Source organism: Diaporthe amygdali, assembly GCF_026229845.1.
Source record: "Diaporthe amygdali strain CAA958 chromosome Unknown NODE_27_length_698932_cov_65_101997, whole genome shotgun sequence".
Classification (NCBI taxonomy): domain Eukaryota; kingdom Fungi; phylum Ascomycota; class Sordariomycetes; order Diaporthales; family Diaporthaceae; genus Diaporthe; species Diaporthe amygdali.
In genome coordinates, this window is record NW_026517047.1 from 295,457 (window position 1) to 314,851 (window position 19,395).

The following is a 19,395-nucleotide window of genomic DNA, read 5'->3' on the forward strand; positions in this document are numbered from 1 at the left end:
ATTGTGCTATTTTACGGCGAATTCAAATCGCAATCAACGGGTGGAAAATATCTTCTTTGGCTCGTCCCTTCACGATGGCCCAGAGCTGATCAAATCAGGACTGAGGGCCGGGTGGCGTTTTGACCCATCTTTATCTCTTTGCACTGGCCACAATCAGAGGCTTTCAATATCAGCTACTTCATTGAGTATTTCAATGGAAAGTTTTCAAGTAGCCTGCAATACTCCACCAATTACTACTTCGGGCTGAATGACACCGAGAAGTTTGAGTCCTGTCGCCCTTATGTTCACACCATTGACGTTATGGTTTACAAACTCGACTGAAGTAAAAAAAAAAAAAAAAAAACCCCAAAAAACCACCAAAAAAAAAAAAACCAGAGCTTCAAGGTTCCCAGGCGAGCGTCTCATCAGAGGCAAAACCTACGGTGATCACGATCTGTCATTTGAAAGTAGTAAAAGCATCGATTGTTCGCATTACTTCTGCGTAGCTAGCACAGCCATGGACCAACTACGCCACAACTAGGACCCCTGCTTTGGAAGATATTCCCACCAAGCTTGCCCTTCATCTCGGACTAAACTATCAGGAAGGAATGTCGTCCGGATCGACAACCCACCATTTAATGGGCACGTCGTTGCCCGTTGTATCAGCAGCGTCACACGTTGCCGCGCCTGTGACGGACTGCATCACGACTGGGTCGCTATACATGTTCATCGCCGCCTTAACGGAGTCTCTGATATCCTTGTCGCCAACTCTAAGAACACCATGAGGTCAATTTTCTGAATGCGAAGATCCATACGCTTCATGACTTCCACCTGCTGAGTACTTACTCGTAATCATTCGTGGACGAATCAGTCCTCGCAACTGCGATAGAACATGTTCCCCTGATGTTGATTATCGCCCACCTGCCGTTTGTATAGCCATTGATAGTGTAGCGGCCGAAATTATTGTTGAATTCGATGATACTGTTGCAGTCCCACTTGTAGAATTCGCTGCCAGCGGTCCTCTGGGGTTCTGCGTCAGCGTCGCAGGCATCTTGCGAGGTGTCATCAGGGCCCCAGCGAACCGAGTCTCGGCGGATGAGGTTCGGCGAGGTGGTATTGATGTCATTGCTGTCTCCCGGGACGTATGTGATCCGGTCGACTACCGCAGCTGAGATACTCAGAGGGAGTAGAAAGAGGAGGAGGTTGAGGATATGCATGTTGGCTGCTTGGGCGGATTTGAGTCTTTGAGTTTGTCAGATTTGATGACCGTGTGGCTGTATTTGAGACCTCTTGAAAACAGAGAATCTTTTTTATGGTGATTTCGTTCTTGAAAACAAATCGATGCTTGCTTTTGTCGAAAGGTTGCCGGTGGTCGTCGTTTAGTCTGGGCAGTGGAGCCCTTTTTATATGCCAAAGAAAGCCACGGATGAGCTTCGTGACTGGCGATATGGACGTAATTTTGTCAGTGATGCAAATTTGCTCAAACCCGAACATAGAAAGAGAAGATCACATGAGCTCGTTGGTCACCGGAGTGGTTGTCGGAAACTGAGCCTACGATCTACATCGCTTGAGCTGAGAATGGCGGAAGTATGAGAAGTCTATTTGGCTGGCACGAGTTTGTCACCAACAGAATCATGGCAGGCAATTATCAGAGTTATCATAGTCTATGTAATTGAGTAAAAAGATCGAGAGTAAACTTCTTGACTGCCGCGCTATGTAATCAAGATAGAGGGTGTAGAGTTTGCACTCACAGACCATCGATGACTATTTCCTGCCCGACCGGCTTCAGCTTGACCATCAACGGCTTCTTCTCCCACAGAACATGCACCTTTTGATCCATCCAGCTGCGACTCTCCTCGCAAAGCTCCAAATCGAAGTTAGCAACAAGTAATCCGATTATAAGCCGCAGCTCGTGCCACGCCATATTTTGGCCAATGCAATTTCTAGGTCCATATGAAAAGGGTTGAAGGGCGTCCCGTTTGTCATCCATGTACTCAGTCGCACCAAGCCATCTTTCAGGTACGAAGGCGTCCGGGTCCTTGAAGTTGGCTGCGGAATGGTAGGTAGCGTACTGATGAATTGACACTCGCGTGCCTGGGCCGACCCATCTGTCGCATATCATCCGCCCACCGTTGTCTGCGGGTATGACTCGTGGGATACCAACTGGGACAGGCGGATAAATTCGAAAGGTTTCTTGTATACCTGCATCGTCGAGTAAGTCAGCTATGTTCCTGGACATGAGTAGGCAAGTGCTGGAGGCGGTGTACGTACAGGCGTTCAAGTAGCTCAGACCTGCGAGTGACTCAAGATCCAGAACGCCGCGAGCTTTCTGTTGATCTCGCACCTCCGTTACTACTCTTTTCATCCTGGCTGAATCATTTAGGAGAAGATAGAATAGGCCCATAAGCAGGGTTGCTAATAGCGGTCAGCTTCATGTGATGATTCTAGTCTGTAAGCCTAGGTCTCACCTGTCGTGTCAGTGCCAGCCAGCATGAAGAGTTCGGCGTTGGAATGCATTTCGTTCAAAGTCAGACTTTTCTCGTCCTTTGCTGACAAGACAAGGTTCCAAATGTCCGGTTGGTCTTCGCGGAAACTTAATGTTAGCAGATGAGTTTTATCGGCGAGGATTTGGTGCGCAACTTACCAGATTTCTGCTCCAGCCGTCTGTCCACCCGATCAGCTGAGTGTTTGAAGTGAGTCGTCTTCATTTCGTTCACTTTCTTTGGCTCGAGGAACGCATATATCTTGCTCAGCAGTGGGTAATATTCGATCACTTGGATGAGTGGAAGCACTCGTACGGCGTCGAAAACGTTCTTGACCCATGACGAGTATTCAGCGCTCTCAAGAAGTCCCAGCGGCTGACCGAATGTGAGGTCTCCCATGATGTCAAAAGTGGCAAAGTTCAACATCTCACCAAGTTGCACTGGCTGACCGTCGGTCTCTCGCAACTTTGAAATGAGCAGGTCGACATATTTGCGGAATAGAGGCTCCTGCTGCCTGAGACTACGGTCTGAGAAGGCAGGAGAGAAGAGACGGCGCACTCTCCTGTGATCAGCTGTCTTTGCTGTGATGAGGTGCGGCGTTCCTGCGTGGGAGGTCAGTCAAACTGGAAGGAAACGACCTCAAAGACGCATGATAAGCTTACCATTATGAGGCGGCAGACTGCGTATCTGGAATTAGCTATGGCTCGATTCGAAAATGTGAAGCAGAGTGAGTATTCAAGACGGGCACATGAAAGACTACCGTAAGAGTGCCTAGTTGCTCGTGGGCAGTTTCAAGGGCATTAGAATTAGGCGAAAATTAACATACTGAGCCTCTGGCGCCTTGAGATTCTCAGGCTTGCCCCTATCATATCCACATATATCCTTCCAAGCTTGAGGGTCGGTATAGCTCAACTCATTCGGGCTGAATCGAATCACTGGTCCGTACTTTTCGTGCAACCTTCTCATGAAGTGGATCTGCTCGCCTCTCACGGCGATGATCCAATAGGGAATCCGACTTATCGCTGCCCACCATGGCCCAGGAAACTTAGCAAGAGGGTGCAAAGTGTACGCATAGATAACGGTCCAGACCCCGTATGCCAAAACGAAGACAACAAATGCCCATATTAATGAGCTGGGCGGTAGCCCTGCTCGGATCGTTGAGCTCATACCTTAATTAGCAAGTAGCCTTGATCGATCCAGAAAGAGCAGGAGAGAATTTGGAAGGAGAAAGAGGGCGCATAAGCAACCATGGATTCAAGCAATGAGTCTGCGATTAATATGCTGACACGATGTATCTATCAACATATCTAGGCAGGGTGAATAATGCAGCAAAGTTACATTCGGACATGCGGACATCCGCCACAACCGCCGAGGTTGATACCAGAACGTTCCCTATTCTGATAGGCGATGGAGCTTCTGACGTGTAATGATCCGCTATATGCGTGCAGGCTCGTGGCATAGTGGATGCGAACCTGACCTTTGGGACTGTTGGATCCAGCTCTATTAACGGCGCCAAGCCATTCTAGTATTGATACCCGCAAGGCGCAATCTTGAATAGGCAATCACACAACCAACAAAATTCTAGACATTTGTGACTTGTCTTATATGATGATCGGCTAGTAGCTGAGAAACAAGTGGGTGTGCCACTGCAGGCCGTCACGAGACAAGGGCTTGTTATTCTACACGGCATGGCATCCCACAGATCGGGCTTGTGCAATTTTGTCGTCAATATCGAGGAGAATTAGATGGCGTCGACAAAAGCAACTACCAGGGCAGAGATTGAAACACGCGCGACAGCCATGGCCTCAAACCTGGATGAAGCCGACTCAGTTGACATCATGCGTCGATCCTGGTCTGCGCAGTACAGTCACCGCCAACTCAATTGGGAGGCTCTGCAGTATCGACCGAGACTGTCACACTCGTCACATTTAGACTTCTCAGTTCTCACACCGATAAGCGTCGGTCTTCGGCTCTGGGCCCAGGCTGATCACCTCTTTATCAGGAAGATATTGGATGCGCATGACTCGCAATTTCTTTGCTCCCAAGTGAGAACACATGCAGTTCAGCTCCAGACCCTAGTCTGAATAATGACCTGCCTATCACTCTTCATGCGACTACGCGACCATTGCCCCTCTTTTCAGCTGGTGAAGTCCCGACGCTAGACCCAATGGTAGGGTGAGAATCTATGCAGAAATTTAAAGTTCATGATATACCGGGAAGTACACCGCTTCTTGGTGTCTTCGTTCACAATATGCTGAACTGATTTAGCTCTAACGCGCCCACTCCCGTCATGGCGATTACAATTCCCATTAATACTAAAATAGTCCTCATGGTGACCATAGCGCTAGTTGTTGACATCAATATCATCATAAGGCCACCGAGCTTGTTCACTAAGTGTCCCAATTTGAGATAACAACATACTCCATTTTAAGGAAAATATCGCTGCCGAGGCGCGGCAATTGGAGAGTCAGCGAAGCCATAGTCGGAGAAACCAAGCGAGACGTCGAGTCGCAGACGTGCATGCATGAATATTTTGTAAGTTGATGAGACCCGGAAAGCTTTTGATTCTTCATGTGACAAGGCTTCCCTCCGAATATGAACGGGCAGGTAATAAACATGGCTCCAGCTCGCCTAGCCAGCATTATTTTGCCTTACCAATGGCGTAAAAACCCTGGCCAGAATAGCCAGATTTGACATGGGTGGGCCTACGTGCTTTTTCTAGCGGACTCACCGGCCCTCGTAGACTGGCAGAGTCCTCATTTGCTAACACAAGTTCTAGTCATTTAAGCCGTTCGTCGAAGAGGCACACACAAACAGGCGTAAAAAGACTTTGGCAAGGCATCAAGACTACCTCGTAATTTATTCGTTCATGGCTTTTGAATTCTTCCAACAGTGATAGACGTACTGTTATGGGTCTGGGATCGTTCTACATCTCTTGAAGTTTCAAAGCTTGGTCAAACGAGAGAGACCCTTCTCAAATACATCAAAAAGTGTGCCCATTCTACAATTCTGAGAGAATGTTGCTGGTGAAGTCTCAGAACTGATACTCTTCTTGTAAGGATAAAATTGGATATCTCATGAAATTGGAGTCTGTCCTCACCTTGTTATGAAACCGCGTTAGCGAACATAGTCAGCCCATTTACGCTTCAGATTTGACAACTCTCCTTTCGCAAGTGAGTCGGAAGCTTCTGTGGAACTTGAGCTACAAGGCTGAAAATACGTGCCTACCAATGCTCTATCCGTTCATTGCTTTTCAATTGTAAGATCTCCATTCATATTTTGAGAAGCTAACTATGAATGCGACTTCATTTGAGAAACAAATTCAGAGATGCGTTCCATTTTCAGAGTCTACTACAGTAGATCACCACCATTTAGGTCCTTAGGCACAGAAAGGATGAATCTGTTTTGATCTGATACCATGGAACGCGACATGATAATTATCATCATATGCGCTTTCCATTCCATGCAAGGGAGGAGAACGGATGCCTGGTTGAGCCATATGTTTTGAGAGCACATCTTCACTCGACTGGAAGCACAGACTAGAGAACGCGTGCATGATCTGAGTGACCTTGCAGAGAAGCCACTATAGCCATAGCAAATAGATCGCACAATATCAAAAGGTCATCAACAACGCTCTGCCTACCTGGATGTCAGAGATGTCAAATCCAAGTCCACACGCTGGAGTCTCTTCACTTAAAACCATGAGCCGACGGGGAAAGTCAGCACAAAGCAACCATGCTAATGGGGGCCGGGCGTTCAATTTAGCGTGGGGGCCGGCCTAGCAGGATATCGACGCTTCAGGGGTTGGCAGCACGCCTTCGCGCAGATCATCTGCGATTATGACAGTTGACGGGCGATAACAAGGCCCTGTTGGAAATGTCACCTGCCTCATTGGAAGCTTTTGGTGGCCCTCTCTCCACATCACATGATCTTCGAGTAGTTCGAGCTTGTTGGTGTCTTGGTTCGTTGATCCCGGTGGCCGGCCCGGGAACAGAGCACCGGGGTCTCGCTGCAACTTGGGCGAGATGCTGGTATGGACAAGGGTGCGGGCGAAGATTGGCTTGCTATCTCTTGCTATCTTTCGACTTGTAATATCGACCCATTTAATCTGTGTGAAATCAAGTTCCATGTCACAGCCTCGCGGGCTGCTTGCCTGTACGCGAAGATATCACGCGCGTTGCATGAGAATATAGTGTACCAGGCAGGAGGAAGCGGGTCCTCGTCATCCTGCGGGACCGAAACCTTGGTCTCACCCGCATTGAACGCGGATAAGCTGCTTGAAGCCGTTCCGAAGAGAATGTGTCTATTTCAAAAGTACCGAGTGTGGCGGCGCTCGGCATTGCCCATCTATCCTCGCGTGTCACAACAGATCCCTTGGATCATGAGGGCACGTGTGTCGAGTGTGACGACGTGCGAATGCCTGCATTTGTATTAACGCGGAATTGGGGCTCCTACAGGACCCCCGCGTGATCCGTGCATGGGTGGAAAATGCCGATTAAAGATGTTATGCCGGCGACACGTCCTGTGCAGCGGAAGCCGATCCCTCGTTGATGAAGCCGCCCGCCCGACTTGCTCACCTCGGCGAGGACTGCCCTCTTTGTCGTCTCGTGCAGTAAATGAATTCACTGTCATACGAAGCTCTGTCCACACGATTCCCTTGGTATTTGTGGCGAGATGCCTCCATTTGGGGTCGTGTTGGCCAACCGATACCGGCGCATGTGCCGGGCGAATGCCTCCGCGTTGGAGGAGATTGTCGCAAGATTCGAGATGGAGAGGGCAGGGCACTTCGTCAGAGATGAGCAAATAGAAACGTAAAATGCGTGAAGTGTTAGTCAACTCTGACGACAAGCCGTGAACAGCTGTTCAGCACTGGCCTGATTTCCTCCCAAGTGCGCGCAGTTGGTCAGATCAACATGGCCAGTCCAGTGAGCTCGTTGAGATGGTCAGAAATAGGCAGTGTCTCTCTAGAGGTCCGTGATACTCCGAGGTGCTTCAAAACATGAGCCCCCAAATTGGTTACCCAAGTACTAGTGAGAAAGCTCAGAAGATCCGAGGTGCAGGGACAGGTCTTTGAAGGGAGGGAGGGGAGGGGGGCGGGCATCTCACCTCCCACAAATGACCCCCACGCCCATCAAGCCAGAGCCACTCTGTCGGAACTAAGCACATGCTAGATCCCTGTAGGTACACAAGACGAAAACCAACTGACTGCTCGCCACCCCCTTGCGCTGCGTCAGCACCAGATTCTGAGAATCGACGGTAGATATTTGAGCGAGATATGGTCCTCGCCTTGCCAGCTCGTCGAGTCGTCAACAAAGCTCCCGAATAAATTGCGGCGCGTGGGGTAGAGTGGAGTGCCTCGGGCTCCGGTCTGGCCTGGCCTGGCCTGGTCCTTGAACCCCGCGATAGAAGTGGAAACGCGGGGTGACCCATCATTGCACAGTGAGGGTGGACTGTGTTGGCGTTGCCGTAATTCATGCCCATTCAGAGCTGTCGGCCCGGCCAGACTCCACATCGTGAACCATGCCATGCTCGAGAAGAGTCAGAAGAGGAGTCCTGGCGTGCTTGCATGCTGTGTTCGTGTCTCCAACCTTTGAAGACCAGTCGGCATCCCCAAACAGGGAAGTGGTCACTCAAGAGCTGGGGAAAACGGTCACCTGCCTCCAATATTCGACAAGGGTTGTTCGTATGCCCGATCCATCGTCCGTCTCATCCGAGCCAGCCTCCAGTGCTTACTGTCGTGCTCGGAGGCCCCAGAAAGCAGGCTTCCGGTGTGAGAAGGCTGGCAGTCGAAGACATGACCTCTCTCCCGGACTCCCCAAGCAGCTAAATAAGGACGTCTGTGGAGCAGATCCCCGTCTTCGGAAGCCGAGATGGCCGTACCAAACTCTCGAGCACTCCGGCTTGGGATCGCAAATTGTTACCGTTGAACTAGGCCGTCGCCGTGGGCAGACGCCAGAGCATGGTATCACCAAGCTCATCCGGCTTTGCCACGGACGAAGCTGATACAGCACCGGATGTAGGCATAACACACGATTGGCCAATGCTGTGGGCGATATCGCACTGCCCCATCCCAGCTGGGCGCCGTGTCCAACATTGGATGCGGCTCCGTGATGTTCGGCTGCGGATGGCTACGGAAATGGCAAGGAGGATGGTGACGAAGCTGGAGGCGAATATGGAAGATGGAGGACGGTACAGCCTGTGCAGGTGGTGTGCTCGCAAGCAATAGTGTGGCATCATGGTGATCACCAAGGTAGCATCTTAGTGACGGGATAGAGGCCGCGATCAGACGTTGGAACACAGACAGACACTGCTCTCAAGTAATCTGCAGAACGTCAGCATGGCAACGGGTGTCCAGCTGATTTGGCTGCTGATGTGCATCCGGACCAACATCGTGGCTTGCGTCTTGATGGTTGATGGAAAATTACCGGTCAGCAGGACACGATAGCGCCACACACACACACACTCGCCGTTTCCGAGGCAGAAAGGGGAGCCCGGCAGTGGCAGAGCACGGGAATAGACCGAGCTGCAGAGCGGGTGTCCCGTCTCGGACTGGATTTGGAGATGTATTGGAATCGATCACGAACGACGTGGACGAACTGGACGAGGGCAGGTGTTGCGTTGCCAAGGGACGGGCTGGATGAGGCAATGAGAGAGAGAGGGAATGTTTCGTCGAAACGGAGACGCGCACTTCTGGCACTGTACCGTCAGGGCTGGGCCTACCTTCCCAAGACACTACGCAAAGCACCGTACAGGGCTGTACCTACCCTGGTACCCTCCCCCCCTCCTTCCCCAGATGGAAGGCACGACACTAAACCGTATACACCCTCTCGCAGCTCTGACAGCGTGGAAGGAAGGAGGTGCTGCCCACCCTCTCAGGCCTTCCTGCCCTGCTACCACACATCACCCATGGGCACACTCTTGCCATTTCCAGACAATTCGACGGACCACTCGCGACTGTCGCCTGTTTGACCAGCTACCAACTGGGCAGCTGCCAGCTTGGGGCTATTGTTGTTCCACAGCTCAACCACTTCAACCACCTCGACCCAAGCCAAGCCGGCTGGAGGATCAGCATTGACAGCAGCTCTCGATTATCTGCATCCATCCATCCATCCATCGCCTCACTGCCACCACCACCACCACCTCAAGTTTATTTCGAGCCATCAGACGCGTGCCGATCTCTGTGTGTGTATCTATTCTATTTGTCTGTTCATCGGTTTGTTTGTTTGTCTGGTCGCCCGCCCGCCTGCCCGCCCGACCGACCGCCCTCGCACCACCCACCATCACATCACTGCTGCTGTCTCTCAAAGAGATCCTTCAGCTTCCATGCCGTCGGGACATTCTCGGCTGACTGCAGCTCGCAGCTCACAAATCAGGACCGATCTGCATGTCTCCCATGCAAGAGGCACGCTGACCGGAATCGAAGGGGCAAGCCAACATTCCCATTGCAACTCTGCACACACCGCTTCGTGGGTCTGTGTAATCGAACCCGCCTTCTAGAAGCAGTCGTCAAGTCACGCCGAGTCAAGCAGATTGAAGTCACCAACAGCCAGGCCTCTTCGCTCCCTTGCCCTCGTGCCTCCCTGCCTCCCAGTACTACCTACGTGCCCACATGGCACTGGCAGCAACATCTAGCGTGTGAGAAACCATGTTCAGCAGAGCACTTGCATAGCACAGCCCACGTGGTGCTCCGAGCTATTTCCTTGCCGATCACGCCCGACAGCGCTTGGATGACGGCTCTCTGTCGACCTGCTCGATCGCTGCCTTCCTACGTAGGAATCATGTCTCCTCGATGCGTCTTACCTTTACATGGCTCGTTTCGGCCATATTGCGGCTGTCATATGTCATCCAAAGAAGCACAGACGACCCCCAAAATTATGACGCGCCCAGAGAGCCTCACGTCAGGTACACCTGTACCCATGTACTACACCCAATCATCATCGCGGAACCGTTGAATCCAGACTGTGGGATTCTGGTGGCTGACGTGGACCCAATCTGACACACATCTTCTCGCCTGCCTCGCATCTATAAGACCTTTGTTCGACCACAGACTTTGCGTCGCATTGCACGACAGAGCAGTGCGTGACTGGGCACGACACGACGCCTCGGCCTTTGCTGCTATAATCAGCTCGAAAATACCTGCAAAATGCTTGTGTCGATCGCCTTATTCCAGCCGGCCAGCTCGGCGACAAAACGCCACGCGACAAAGCCTGTGTCGCAGCAGTCGTCACGCCAGTGATCTACAGGTACGCTACACAATCAGTCGAGAGCCAACGGCTTGCCTGCCAAGGGCATGCCAAAACTTGGACCAGCCGTATGGCAGACCTATCAAAACCCTCCGAGCCTCATGTTGTGGTTCCTGGCCAAATGCTTGGGTCTGCCGCCAACTTTTGCTTTTTTCAGCGGGCGACGCCGCCTGGCCGCCCTGAAGCCAAGCACGCACTGAGCCCCCCACGCGATCCGCTTTTTTATAGCCCAAGGGCTTGGGGCTCCCCTTGCGATGATCATTTTGCGGAGGCAGTCTAACAAGGACCAGGCTGCCAGATATCGCCCTCCTTGACCAAGGATTCCGCACTGTGACACCAACGGAGCACTGCAACCCAGCATGTCTCCACGGCTGCTGAGGCATGCGGGAGGGCGGTGCGCGCTGCGAGTTGGCGTGCATCATCCATCACTGGCAGCCTTGACTAGCTTGATCTTGTTCAGCTTATTCCTGTTCCCCGGGATTTCCTCAAGCATCCAGTGTCACATCGGATCTCGCCCGCGGCTGTCGACCTGGGATCCTCAGCCGGAAGTGCGAGTACTGGGATGTCCACGGGACTCCGTAAGAGAGCAAGGAGAAGCACGCCAGATCTTCTTGGGCGTCCGGCTTCGCTGCTTTCGACACTTATAAAACATACCCAGACCCTTTTCCTGAACCTCCCACTCTCGCAGCCCCCATCCCATCCTCTCCCGTGCCCTACTCTCCTTCTCTTGCCTGTTCTTGCATATCACCCCACGCCCTCAGCCGCACCAGACTCGTGGTTCCTCACAAGCTATTATGGCTCCTCATACCGACGCACCCTCCCCTGCTGGCAGCTTCACAGCCGGTTTCAACGGCTTCAACCGGGCCTTCCGTCCTCTACACTCCTCAGCCTTGTCAGTGCCCAGTGGCCTGTCCTCTGCAGATTCAGCCTCTCCTTTGAGCAGTTCCTACGATAGCACATCGGTTCGGGATGATCTACACCTGAACCGGCCGCTAGTGCCCGGCGTCTACGTGCCCACCATGTGCTTCTTCGATGAGAATGAAGATGTCGACACCGCAACGATTGCTAGCCACGCCGTGCGACTAGCACGCGCAGGGGTCACTGGCCTTGCAACACAAGGATCCAACGGAGAAGCGGTCCACCTCACCCATTCGGAGAGATCACTGGTCACCTCAACCACGCGCAAAGCCCTGAATGATGCTGGTTTCTCCTCCATGCCTCTGATTGTTGGTTGTGGTAGCCAGAGCGTGCGAGAGACTGTCCAATACTGCACGGAGGCATGGGAAGCAGGCGGCGACTACGCCCTTGTCCTGCCCCCTTCCTATTACGCGTCCCTGTTCGCGCCGTCTTCAGCTACCATCCTGGAATTCTTCAACGCCGTCGCGGATGCCTCACCAATTCCAATCATAATCTACAACTTTCCAGGAGCAGTTGGTGGCATGGACCTGTCTTCAGATATTGTCATCCAGCTCTCGGCGCATCCCAACATTGTCGGAGTCAAGTTGACATGCGGAAATACAGGAAAGTTGGCGAGAGTCGCTGCTGCCACCAAGAAGCTCACCAAGAATTACGACCACCAAAGGCCCGAGTTCCTTGTACTTGCTGGATCAGCCGATTTCACCGTCCAGTCCTTGGTCGCTGGTGGTCACGGCATCCTAGCTGGCCTGGCCAACATCTCTCCAAAAGCGTGTATCAAGACGATCGAACTTTTCGCCTCTGGAAAGGTGGCCGCGGCTCAAGAAATGCAAGAGACGGTCGCCGCGGGAGACTGGACCGCCATTCAAGGCGGTGTCGTGGGTGTCAAGGCAGGTCTGCAAGCCTGGAACGGCTACGGCGGATTTGCCCGGAGCCCCCTGCCCAAACCCACCACCGAACAAACACAGAAGTGGAAAGAGGGCTTCCGAGACCTCGTATTGCTGGAGAAGAGCCTGTGAGCTGTTTGGAATAGCTGTCCGTTGCGACAGTATCGATGATCGACCAAAGAACGTTGCTTTGAGCCGGGACTGAAAACCAATCTTCATAGTCGAAGAAGCCTCTCAGGTTATTAGGTTCGCTTTTTGATACACCTCCTTGCCAAGGAAATCATTGCTTTACTCCGCTTTCTTGGATAGCCATTGGAGTTTGCATATGAAGTGGTAGTCGGTCTTGGGTAGTTGAGATGGTCTTGCATGCGCGAGCCAACGGCGTTCCGGAACATGGTTCTTGCACGATTTGAGGACTCTTCCGGGCCGAGGCTGTGTCGACTTGGGGGAATATGCAGCCACGGAGAGATATGCTATTCAGAGCTGTCGCCAATTTCCTGACGGTTCATTTGTTACTAAAAAAGGGACATGAAAAGTCTGTCTTCAGAAGGGACTGAATATGTTTGTCTGATCTAGACGTATTAAGATACCTGATATCAGGAAAAATGGAGAGACAAGCCAAGAGACGAATCAATATTGTTAATGATGCCAGAACCTCGTTCCAAAAATCATAGATTTGGCCCTCACAGACTCGGTCATCGGATGATCCTCGACGGATGGATGGCCTGCGAAGACTGGTAAGCTCAACCCCTCAAATTCTTCTCAAGTTTCGTCACTGTGCTTCACATGGATGGGGTTCTACTCGAGATGAAAGCACATCAGCCTGGCTTGCCCTTGAGATACTCCGACTTAGGTCGTGGTGGTGTCGAAGTGGTCGGATCAGCCATGTCGGCAATATGGCGTGTACAGCGATGACGATAGACCGAACCTCCATCACGTCGGTGCATTAAGCGCCGCTAATGATAGGCTTGCGAGGCCAATCTGAGACAAGGCTTGATGCGGTGAGATTAGGTTTACGGCCTTGTTCTTTTCCGGGGACAACGAGAGAGAGAGAGATCTGAGACTCGCGTCGGAAGGCGGACACGGCCATCTCGTGTCTGCCGATTCCCGAGGACGCCACCCGATCTCGTCACTTCGTCTATCGTCTTTTCGGCATTCACGGTGGCGGAGTTTCCGTCGAATGGAAGAAGTGGGAGGATCCTTCAGCCATTGGCTTACCCTCATGACCGACATATCACCAACATGAAGAAGAAGGATATCTTGGTTCTATTGACGACGAGACCCGCCGTCAAGCGCCTAGGTTCAGCCACCCACATCTCCTGTACAGACCCGACAGCGACCTAGCGGGTGAGACATTCCCAGGGGCAGGTGTAACCCAGTCTTGTACAAGCAATGATCCCCCCCTTCCAACGTCAGGAAAGGAAACTGGCATGCCAATAGCCTTCCAAATAAGGGCAATACGAGCATGCATGTGTCTCCCCGTGCAAGAGGCCGACCTGGCTCGACGGCTTGACGGGGCACTGCAGTGCGTTGCGTGGGTGGCTTGCGCCCCCAATCGCGGGGCAGAGAATGAAGGGCGAGTACTGGGCAGGCCAGATACGATGGAGGCGGACAAGCTCCCTCCCGTATCTTGAGGAACGAAGGTATGGGCACACCAGCGTGGTGCGACTCTACGTCTGTTTGAGGATGAGTGGATACGGCGGTGAGCTCGCCGGTGCTACCTGGCGTTTCGTGGGCCGGCGCCCTTGGTACTCGTCACCATGGCCCGATGATGGTAGGGGAGCGGTCGCGACGGAGATCACGGTGAGGGCCGTGAGCATGACGCCGCCATTTCGGCCTCGATCGGCTCACCGTCCGCCTGGTCTCGAGGCATGCTGGACGGCTTGGCTGAGCTTGGCTTGTTCTACCTAGGTACTGCCGCGGCCGGGTGCCCATGGATATGATGGCATTGTTGTGCACATCTGAGCACAAGTGTGCCAGTCTTCTGCCGGGGGTTGCCTCCCACGTCGCCGGCTGGCCGGATATCCGGCTCTCTTGGTATGCGCCTTGAAGGAAGGGGCACGGATGGGTGGTTTTGTCTCCCTGATCTCTGCGTTGTCCGCTGTTCCAAGCGGTGCGGCGTGGTAAATGTGCTACGGGGACTATTCCACGCAGAGATATAATTACTTTTGCTCCCTTGGTCGGGGTCGGTGCGTGCTGGTGGGTTGCTTCTTGCATCACGACTTCTTTGTAGCGTGTTGATCTTTCCAATCGACGCGATTCTCAGGCGTTTGCTTTTTCCCCGTTTGGCCTCCCTTGCGTTTTCCTTCTTTAGCCAGAATCCTTTCCGCCCACAAACTTCAGATCTGAATCCGTGTTCGACATTTTCCTTCGATCTGAAATCCCACGAGACTTTCTTTTGAGAACGCCGCAATAACGGAACCATGACACTCTTCGTGCCATTTGTGCTCGCGGCGCTCGCGCTGTGGGCAAGCGAGGTCGTGGCGGACGAGCAGCAATCAGCCAGGATCAGTGTTACCGGCCCTCTGACCGGTATCGACCGCCAGACGGGAGCCGCGCCAGCGAGGATGAACATCAACGACATGTGGGCTCGTGGAGGCCCCTCGTGGTGAGTGTGTGTGTCTGTGTGTGGCGCTGAACCCCGCGGCTCCCCGCGGTGGTGGTGTGGTGTCTCACTTACGGCCGAGAGAAGGGGAGGGAAGGAGAGGAAAGCTGATCTGAGCGCTGTGTCTAGGGACCTGTACGTGCTGGCTCTTGCGGAGCTCCAGGCCGTTGACGAGTCTGATGAGCTGTCTTACTTCCAGATCATGGGTGCGGAATCACTTCCTATCGATTCCCACGGTTTTCATTGTTCTTACTGTTATTGACTGAGGTTGTAGGTATACACGGCCTCCCGTTCAGGGGGTGGAGTGACGTCGGACAAGTGGCTGGTGGTTCTAATATGGCCGGGTTTTGTCCTCATAGTGTAAGGAGACGGTGATTTTGAGGGAAGTACTACGGCTTGGATGGTTCAGCTGCTGAGACACTGGGCAGCAACTATTATTTGGCCTCTGGCACAGACCATTTATTTCACTTTACGAGGCAAGTAGAGCAGTGATCCGTGGACCAACGTCAATTGAATGATCCTTCACTGACATCTCAAACCAGCAAACCCTGGTGACGCATGCCATTCAGATAGCTCAACAATATGCAAGCGACAAAGCACCAACCTACCGGGACGCGGCAGAAAAGCTGCGGGTTGCTTACTGGGACTGGGCTGCGGTTCCCTCGCTACCAGAGGTCATCACGCTCGAGAACATCGGAGTCAACGGTCCCAACGGCCCGGTGACCATCAGGAATCCGCTCCACAGCTACTACTTCCAGAACTATCCGTTCACGCTCCAGTACATGAACGGTGGACCGCTGTCGAAGCAGAACCACTCGACCCGCTGCCCTACTAAGGATTTTGTTGACGATGTCGCCAAAGTAAATGCCGGCCTCGCGTCGTCTGGGTTTAAGGGTCAAGTTGTATGAACTCGAGCATACCGTTGCCAAGCTTGTGAGCACACCGTGAAGGGCTGACCTAGATATCCGATAGTACAACACTTTCACAACCGTCACATCCTTCCAAAATATGGAGACAGACCGCTACACATCGACAAGCTTCGAAAGCCCACACAACAACGTCCACAACACCGTGGGCTGCAACAACGGCTCCATGTACGACCTGAACTGGTCCGCCTTCGACCCGGCCTTCATGCTGCACCATGCCAACGTCGACCGTCTCATCGCCCTGTGGCAGGCCATCTACCCAAACGCGAGCATCTTCAACGTCGTCGACTGGGCCGGCGCACTCTACGGCACGCCCGCGGGCTACGTCAGCGCCGACACCCCGCTGAAGCCCTTCCACGACGACGGCGGCGGCTACGACGGCTTTCACACCAGCCGCTCTGTGCGCGACATCTCCGTATTGGGCTACACGTACCCGGAGCTCCAGGTGCAGAGCGGAAGTGGCAGTGGGGGCGGTAATAGTAGTAATAGTAGCCAGTCCCTAAGCCCGGACGAGCTTGCCGACCACGTCCGCTTCATGGTCAACGCGCTGTACAGCAACCTCCCGCCCCAGGGCAACGACACGGCGCCGCAGCTGCGCAGCCTCGCCGGCCGCCTGAGGGGCATGGACAGGGTCCCGACCCGGCGGCCCCACGCGACGCGCAAGACGTGGTCCGTCGCCATCAGCGTCGACAGGGCCGAGGTGCCGCTGCCTGCCACCATCGGCTGCTACCTGGGCGGAGAAGGACAGCAGGAGGAGCAGGTCGGCCGCATGTCGCTGCTTGCGATCCCGGCTGAGGGCGTCACGCACTCGAGTATCCCGCTGGATACGGCGTTGGGCGCCGTTGGGGGCCTGGATCTTGCTGATGCGGAGGAGGTGGCTGGGTATTTGAACCAGACTTTGAGGTTTGAGATGGTCAAGGTGAGTTATGTAGTTTCAAGAAGAGACACTGTACACATAGACACGGCTGGATATCACACGGGAATACGTACCGGGCATAGAGAAGCATGAGCTAACCATACCACACAGGGCGATGGGACACCCATCGAAAATATCGGGTCGATCCCGAGCCTCCAGTTTGTCGTGCAAGACCGGGATTACACGCCGCGCGAGAACGATATGGAATTCCCCACGTACGGGCCTGCGAGCGCTCGAAAATGGGGTAGGAGACATGGACGGTGGGCAATGTCGGATTAAAACCTCTTTTATGCTGATCAGTACAAATGGATAGGCTGGTGGTACGAAGTGATTTCTGTACTGGGTGTCGGAGGGTTGTCCAATACTATGGTTGACGTCCTGGTTGCTTCTCCTTTCCACTCTAATGACGCGAAGAGGAGAGTATGACGAGAGAACTCACGACACGAACTAGGATCATGCCTACTTCCGTAATGAATACTGAATGAACAAAATTGATATCGCTATTTCTAATGGTTTCTGCCTTGCTGACAACATCACGCCAGGATCTGCTCTTAATATCATGTTTGTACATTTCAACCCATAAACTCCTTTGCCTTGGGCCTGCATCCCAGATCCCGCCCACAAAAACCCTGCAACTGTAGCTGCATCTAAATAAAAAAAATATTCATCTATTAATCTCTGCTCTGCTCCATTTCCTACAGCAGACAAGGTTAGCCATGAGAGCCTATGGCTTTTGCCGCAGGGGCATCTCGACGCTGGTGGAAGTCCCCACCTCGTCGTAGCCGCCATCTTGGTCCTTGCCGACCATGTCATTGGGGTGGAACATGAAGAAGAAGAGCGCGGTGACGAGGAACATGAGCAGCGAGTCGAAGATGAAAAGCGTCCACTGGTTGTTGAGCGGGTAGCCGTCCTGGCCGAGGAGGTACTCGATGACGCGGAAGATGGACCGCACCATGATGAGCAGGCTGACGGCGTACAGCATGTACAGGACCTTGAGCCAGGGGATGCCGGCGGGGGCGCGGTGGCCGCCGCTGCTGCCGTAGGCGCCCGACACCGCCAGCATGCGCGAGTACCGCACGTGGAAGGCTACGGCGACGATGACGAACAGCCCGAACATGACGATCTGCACGAACAGGCCCACCAGCAGGATGTTCTGCCCCAGGTCCTGCTTGCCCTCCATCGCCATCATGCCGCCGCCGCTCGACTGCAGCAGGAAGGAGAAGACGTCGCCGAACACGAATACCTTGGTCAGCCAGCTGGGGCGGATCAGGCTGCATGACGGCCCCGACGGCACGCGTGCTATCAGCCGGCCCAGGATCATGTAGACTGTTGCGGCGAAGAGGGCGGGCGCGACCAGGATGAAGACGGACTGGATGATGAACGGGAGGAGCTGGTCTGTCTTGTCGTGGGCTAGGGCGAAGCCTACGTATCCGATTGCCTCGACTGTTGGGGGAGATGTTTCGTCAGTGGCTGTTTTTACAATTGTTGAGAAAGACACGGAGGAATTCCGCAACTCACAGATACATCCTAAGATGAATGGGATGTAGAACCATTGGCGGAAACGGAACATGCGGTAGCTATGAGCGATGGCGGCGACTATGAAGAGAATAAGGAAGATGATGGCGCCGGGCAGAGACGGGACATAGTGCCAGAGGTAATAGGTGCCGCCCTTGTAGGGCAGGACGCCGTTTACTTTTTCCGCCATTGTGTCGGTTTGTGTGACACTGCCGCCGAGCCGTGAAAAGAATTTGCCGTCGGTTGTGAGTCTGCCCGTCCGTTCAGAGACAAATATGTTGCGTCCTTGAAAGCCTCTCAGCTAAATAGATCGAGTTGGCTGATATTGTCCAAGTAAGGACTGAGTTGTGGCGATCACAAGCGACTCGGAGCGCTTGTTAGTCAGGACTCCTTGAACCAACGTGATGAATGGATCGATGGCTCTTCGGTCCCAAGAAGGATTACCGGAGCGGGACCACCCATTCTTTATACCAGGAGACAACAGACCCTTCAGCACCATACCCGGGCAAGAATTTGCCGTCTTACACGTCGAGAACCTCCGGCGTGGGCTGGCCAGGCACGGGGGACGGGAGGCTTGGACCTGGGCGCGGGTGGGTCTCTGCAGCAGCGTTGGGGACGCGGAAGAGGGCTGGGCATGAATACGGGGACCCGTCCGGGCGGGATGCGCGTATACCATAGGGTCCGATTGGGCCGTATTGATGGCTCGCGATCCTGCTGCACTATCTGCTGCAGGGCCTGGCCAATGAGGTGTTATACAATACGCGCTCCCCTATACGGACCCACCCTGTCGGATTCGTACGGTCAGTCGGGTTCGTAGGGCTGGATGCGCTTTGAGGTGGCCGCAGAAAAGGAAATTTTCCTTTGTTCTGTCTCGTTATAGGGTGGGTACACCCCCGCTGAATGGTCCGAAATTAGAGCACGTATCT

General features: G+C 53.5%; 4 protein-coding genes across 4 annotated transcripts; 2 read left to right on the forward strand and 2 right to left on the reverse strand.

Moving 5' to 3' along the window:
• Positions 1 to 577: 577 nt before the first annotated feature.
• On the reverse strand, positions 578 to 3,629 carry J7T55_000620 (uncharacterized protein; the record flags this gene model as incomplete). The annotated part of the gene is made up of 8 exons (XM_053131549.1): positions 578 to 749; positions 826 to 1,221; positions 1,731 to 2,181; positions 2,251 to 2,394; positions 2,448 to 2,561; positions 2,624 to 3,064; positions 3,125 to 3,141; positions 3,289 to 3,629. The coding sequence occupies 8 exons, from the start codon at positions 3,627 to 3,629 to the stop codon at positions 578 to 580; spliced, it is 2,076 nt and encodes a 691-aa protein (XP_052990351.1).
• A 7,870-nt stretch (positions 3,630 to 11,499) lies between these two features.
• J7T55_000621 (uncharacterized protein) lies at positions 11,500 to 12,639 on the forward strand (the record flags this gene model as incomplete). Its single annotated transcript, XM_053131550.1, has 1 exon — positions 11,500 to 12,639. One exon carries the CDS (start codon positions 11,500 to 11,502, stop codon positions 12,637 to 12,639), a length of 1,140 nt encoding a protein of 379 aa, XP_052990352.1.
• Positions 12,640 to 14,930: 2,291 nt separating this feature from the next.
• J7T55_000622 (tyrosinase 2) lies at positions 14,931 to 17,233 on the forward strand (the record flags this gene model as incomplete). Its single annotated transcript, XM_053131551.1, has 6 exons — positions 14,931 to 15,115; positions 15,242 to 15,318; positions 15,387 to 15,472; positions 15,655 to 15,972; positions 16,085 to 16,957; positions 17,066 to 17,233. 6 exons carry the CDS (start codon positions 14,931 to 14,933, stop codon positions 17,231 to 17,233), a joined length of 1,707 nt encoding a protein of 568 aa, XP_052990353.1.
• Positions 17,234 to 17,678: 445 nt separating this feature from the next.
• Positions 17,679 to 18,659, reverse strand: J7T55_000623 (uncharacterized protein; the record flags this gene model as incomplete). The annotated part of the gene is made up of 2 exons (XM_053131552.1): positions 17,679 to 18,397; positions 18,473 to 18,659. The coding sequence occupies 2 exons, from the start codon at positions 18,657 to 18,659 to the stop codon at positions 17,679 to 17,681; spliced, it is 906 nt and encodes a 301-aa protein (XP_052990354.1).
• Between the last annotated feature and the right edge of the window lie 736 nt (positions 18,660 to 19,395).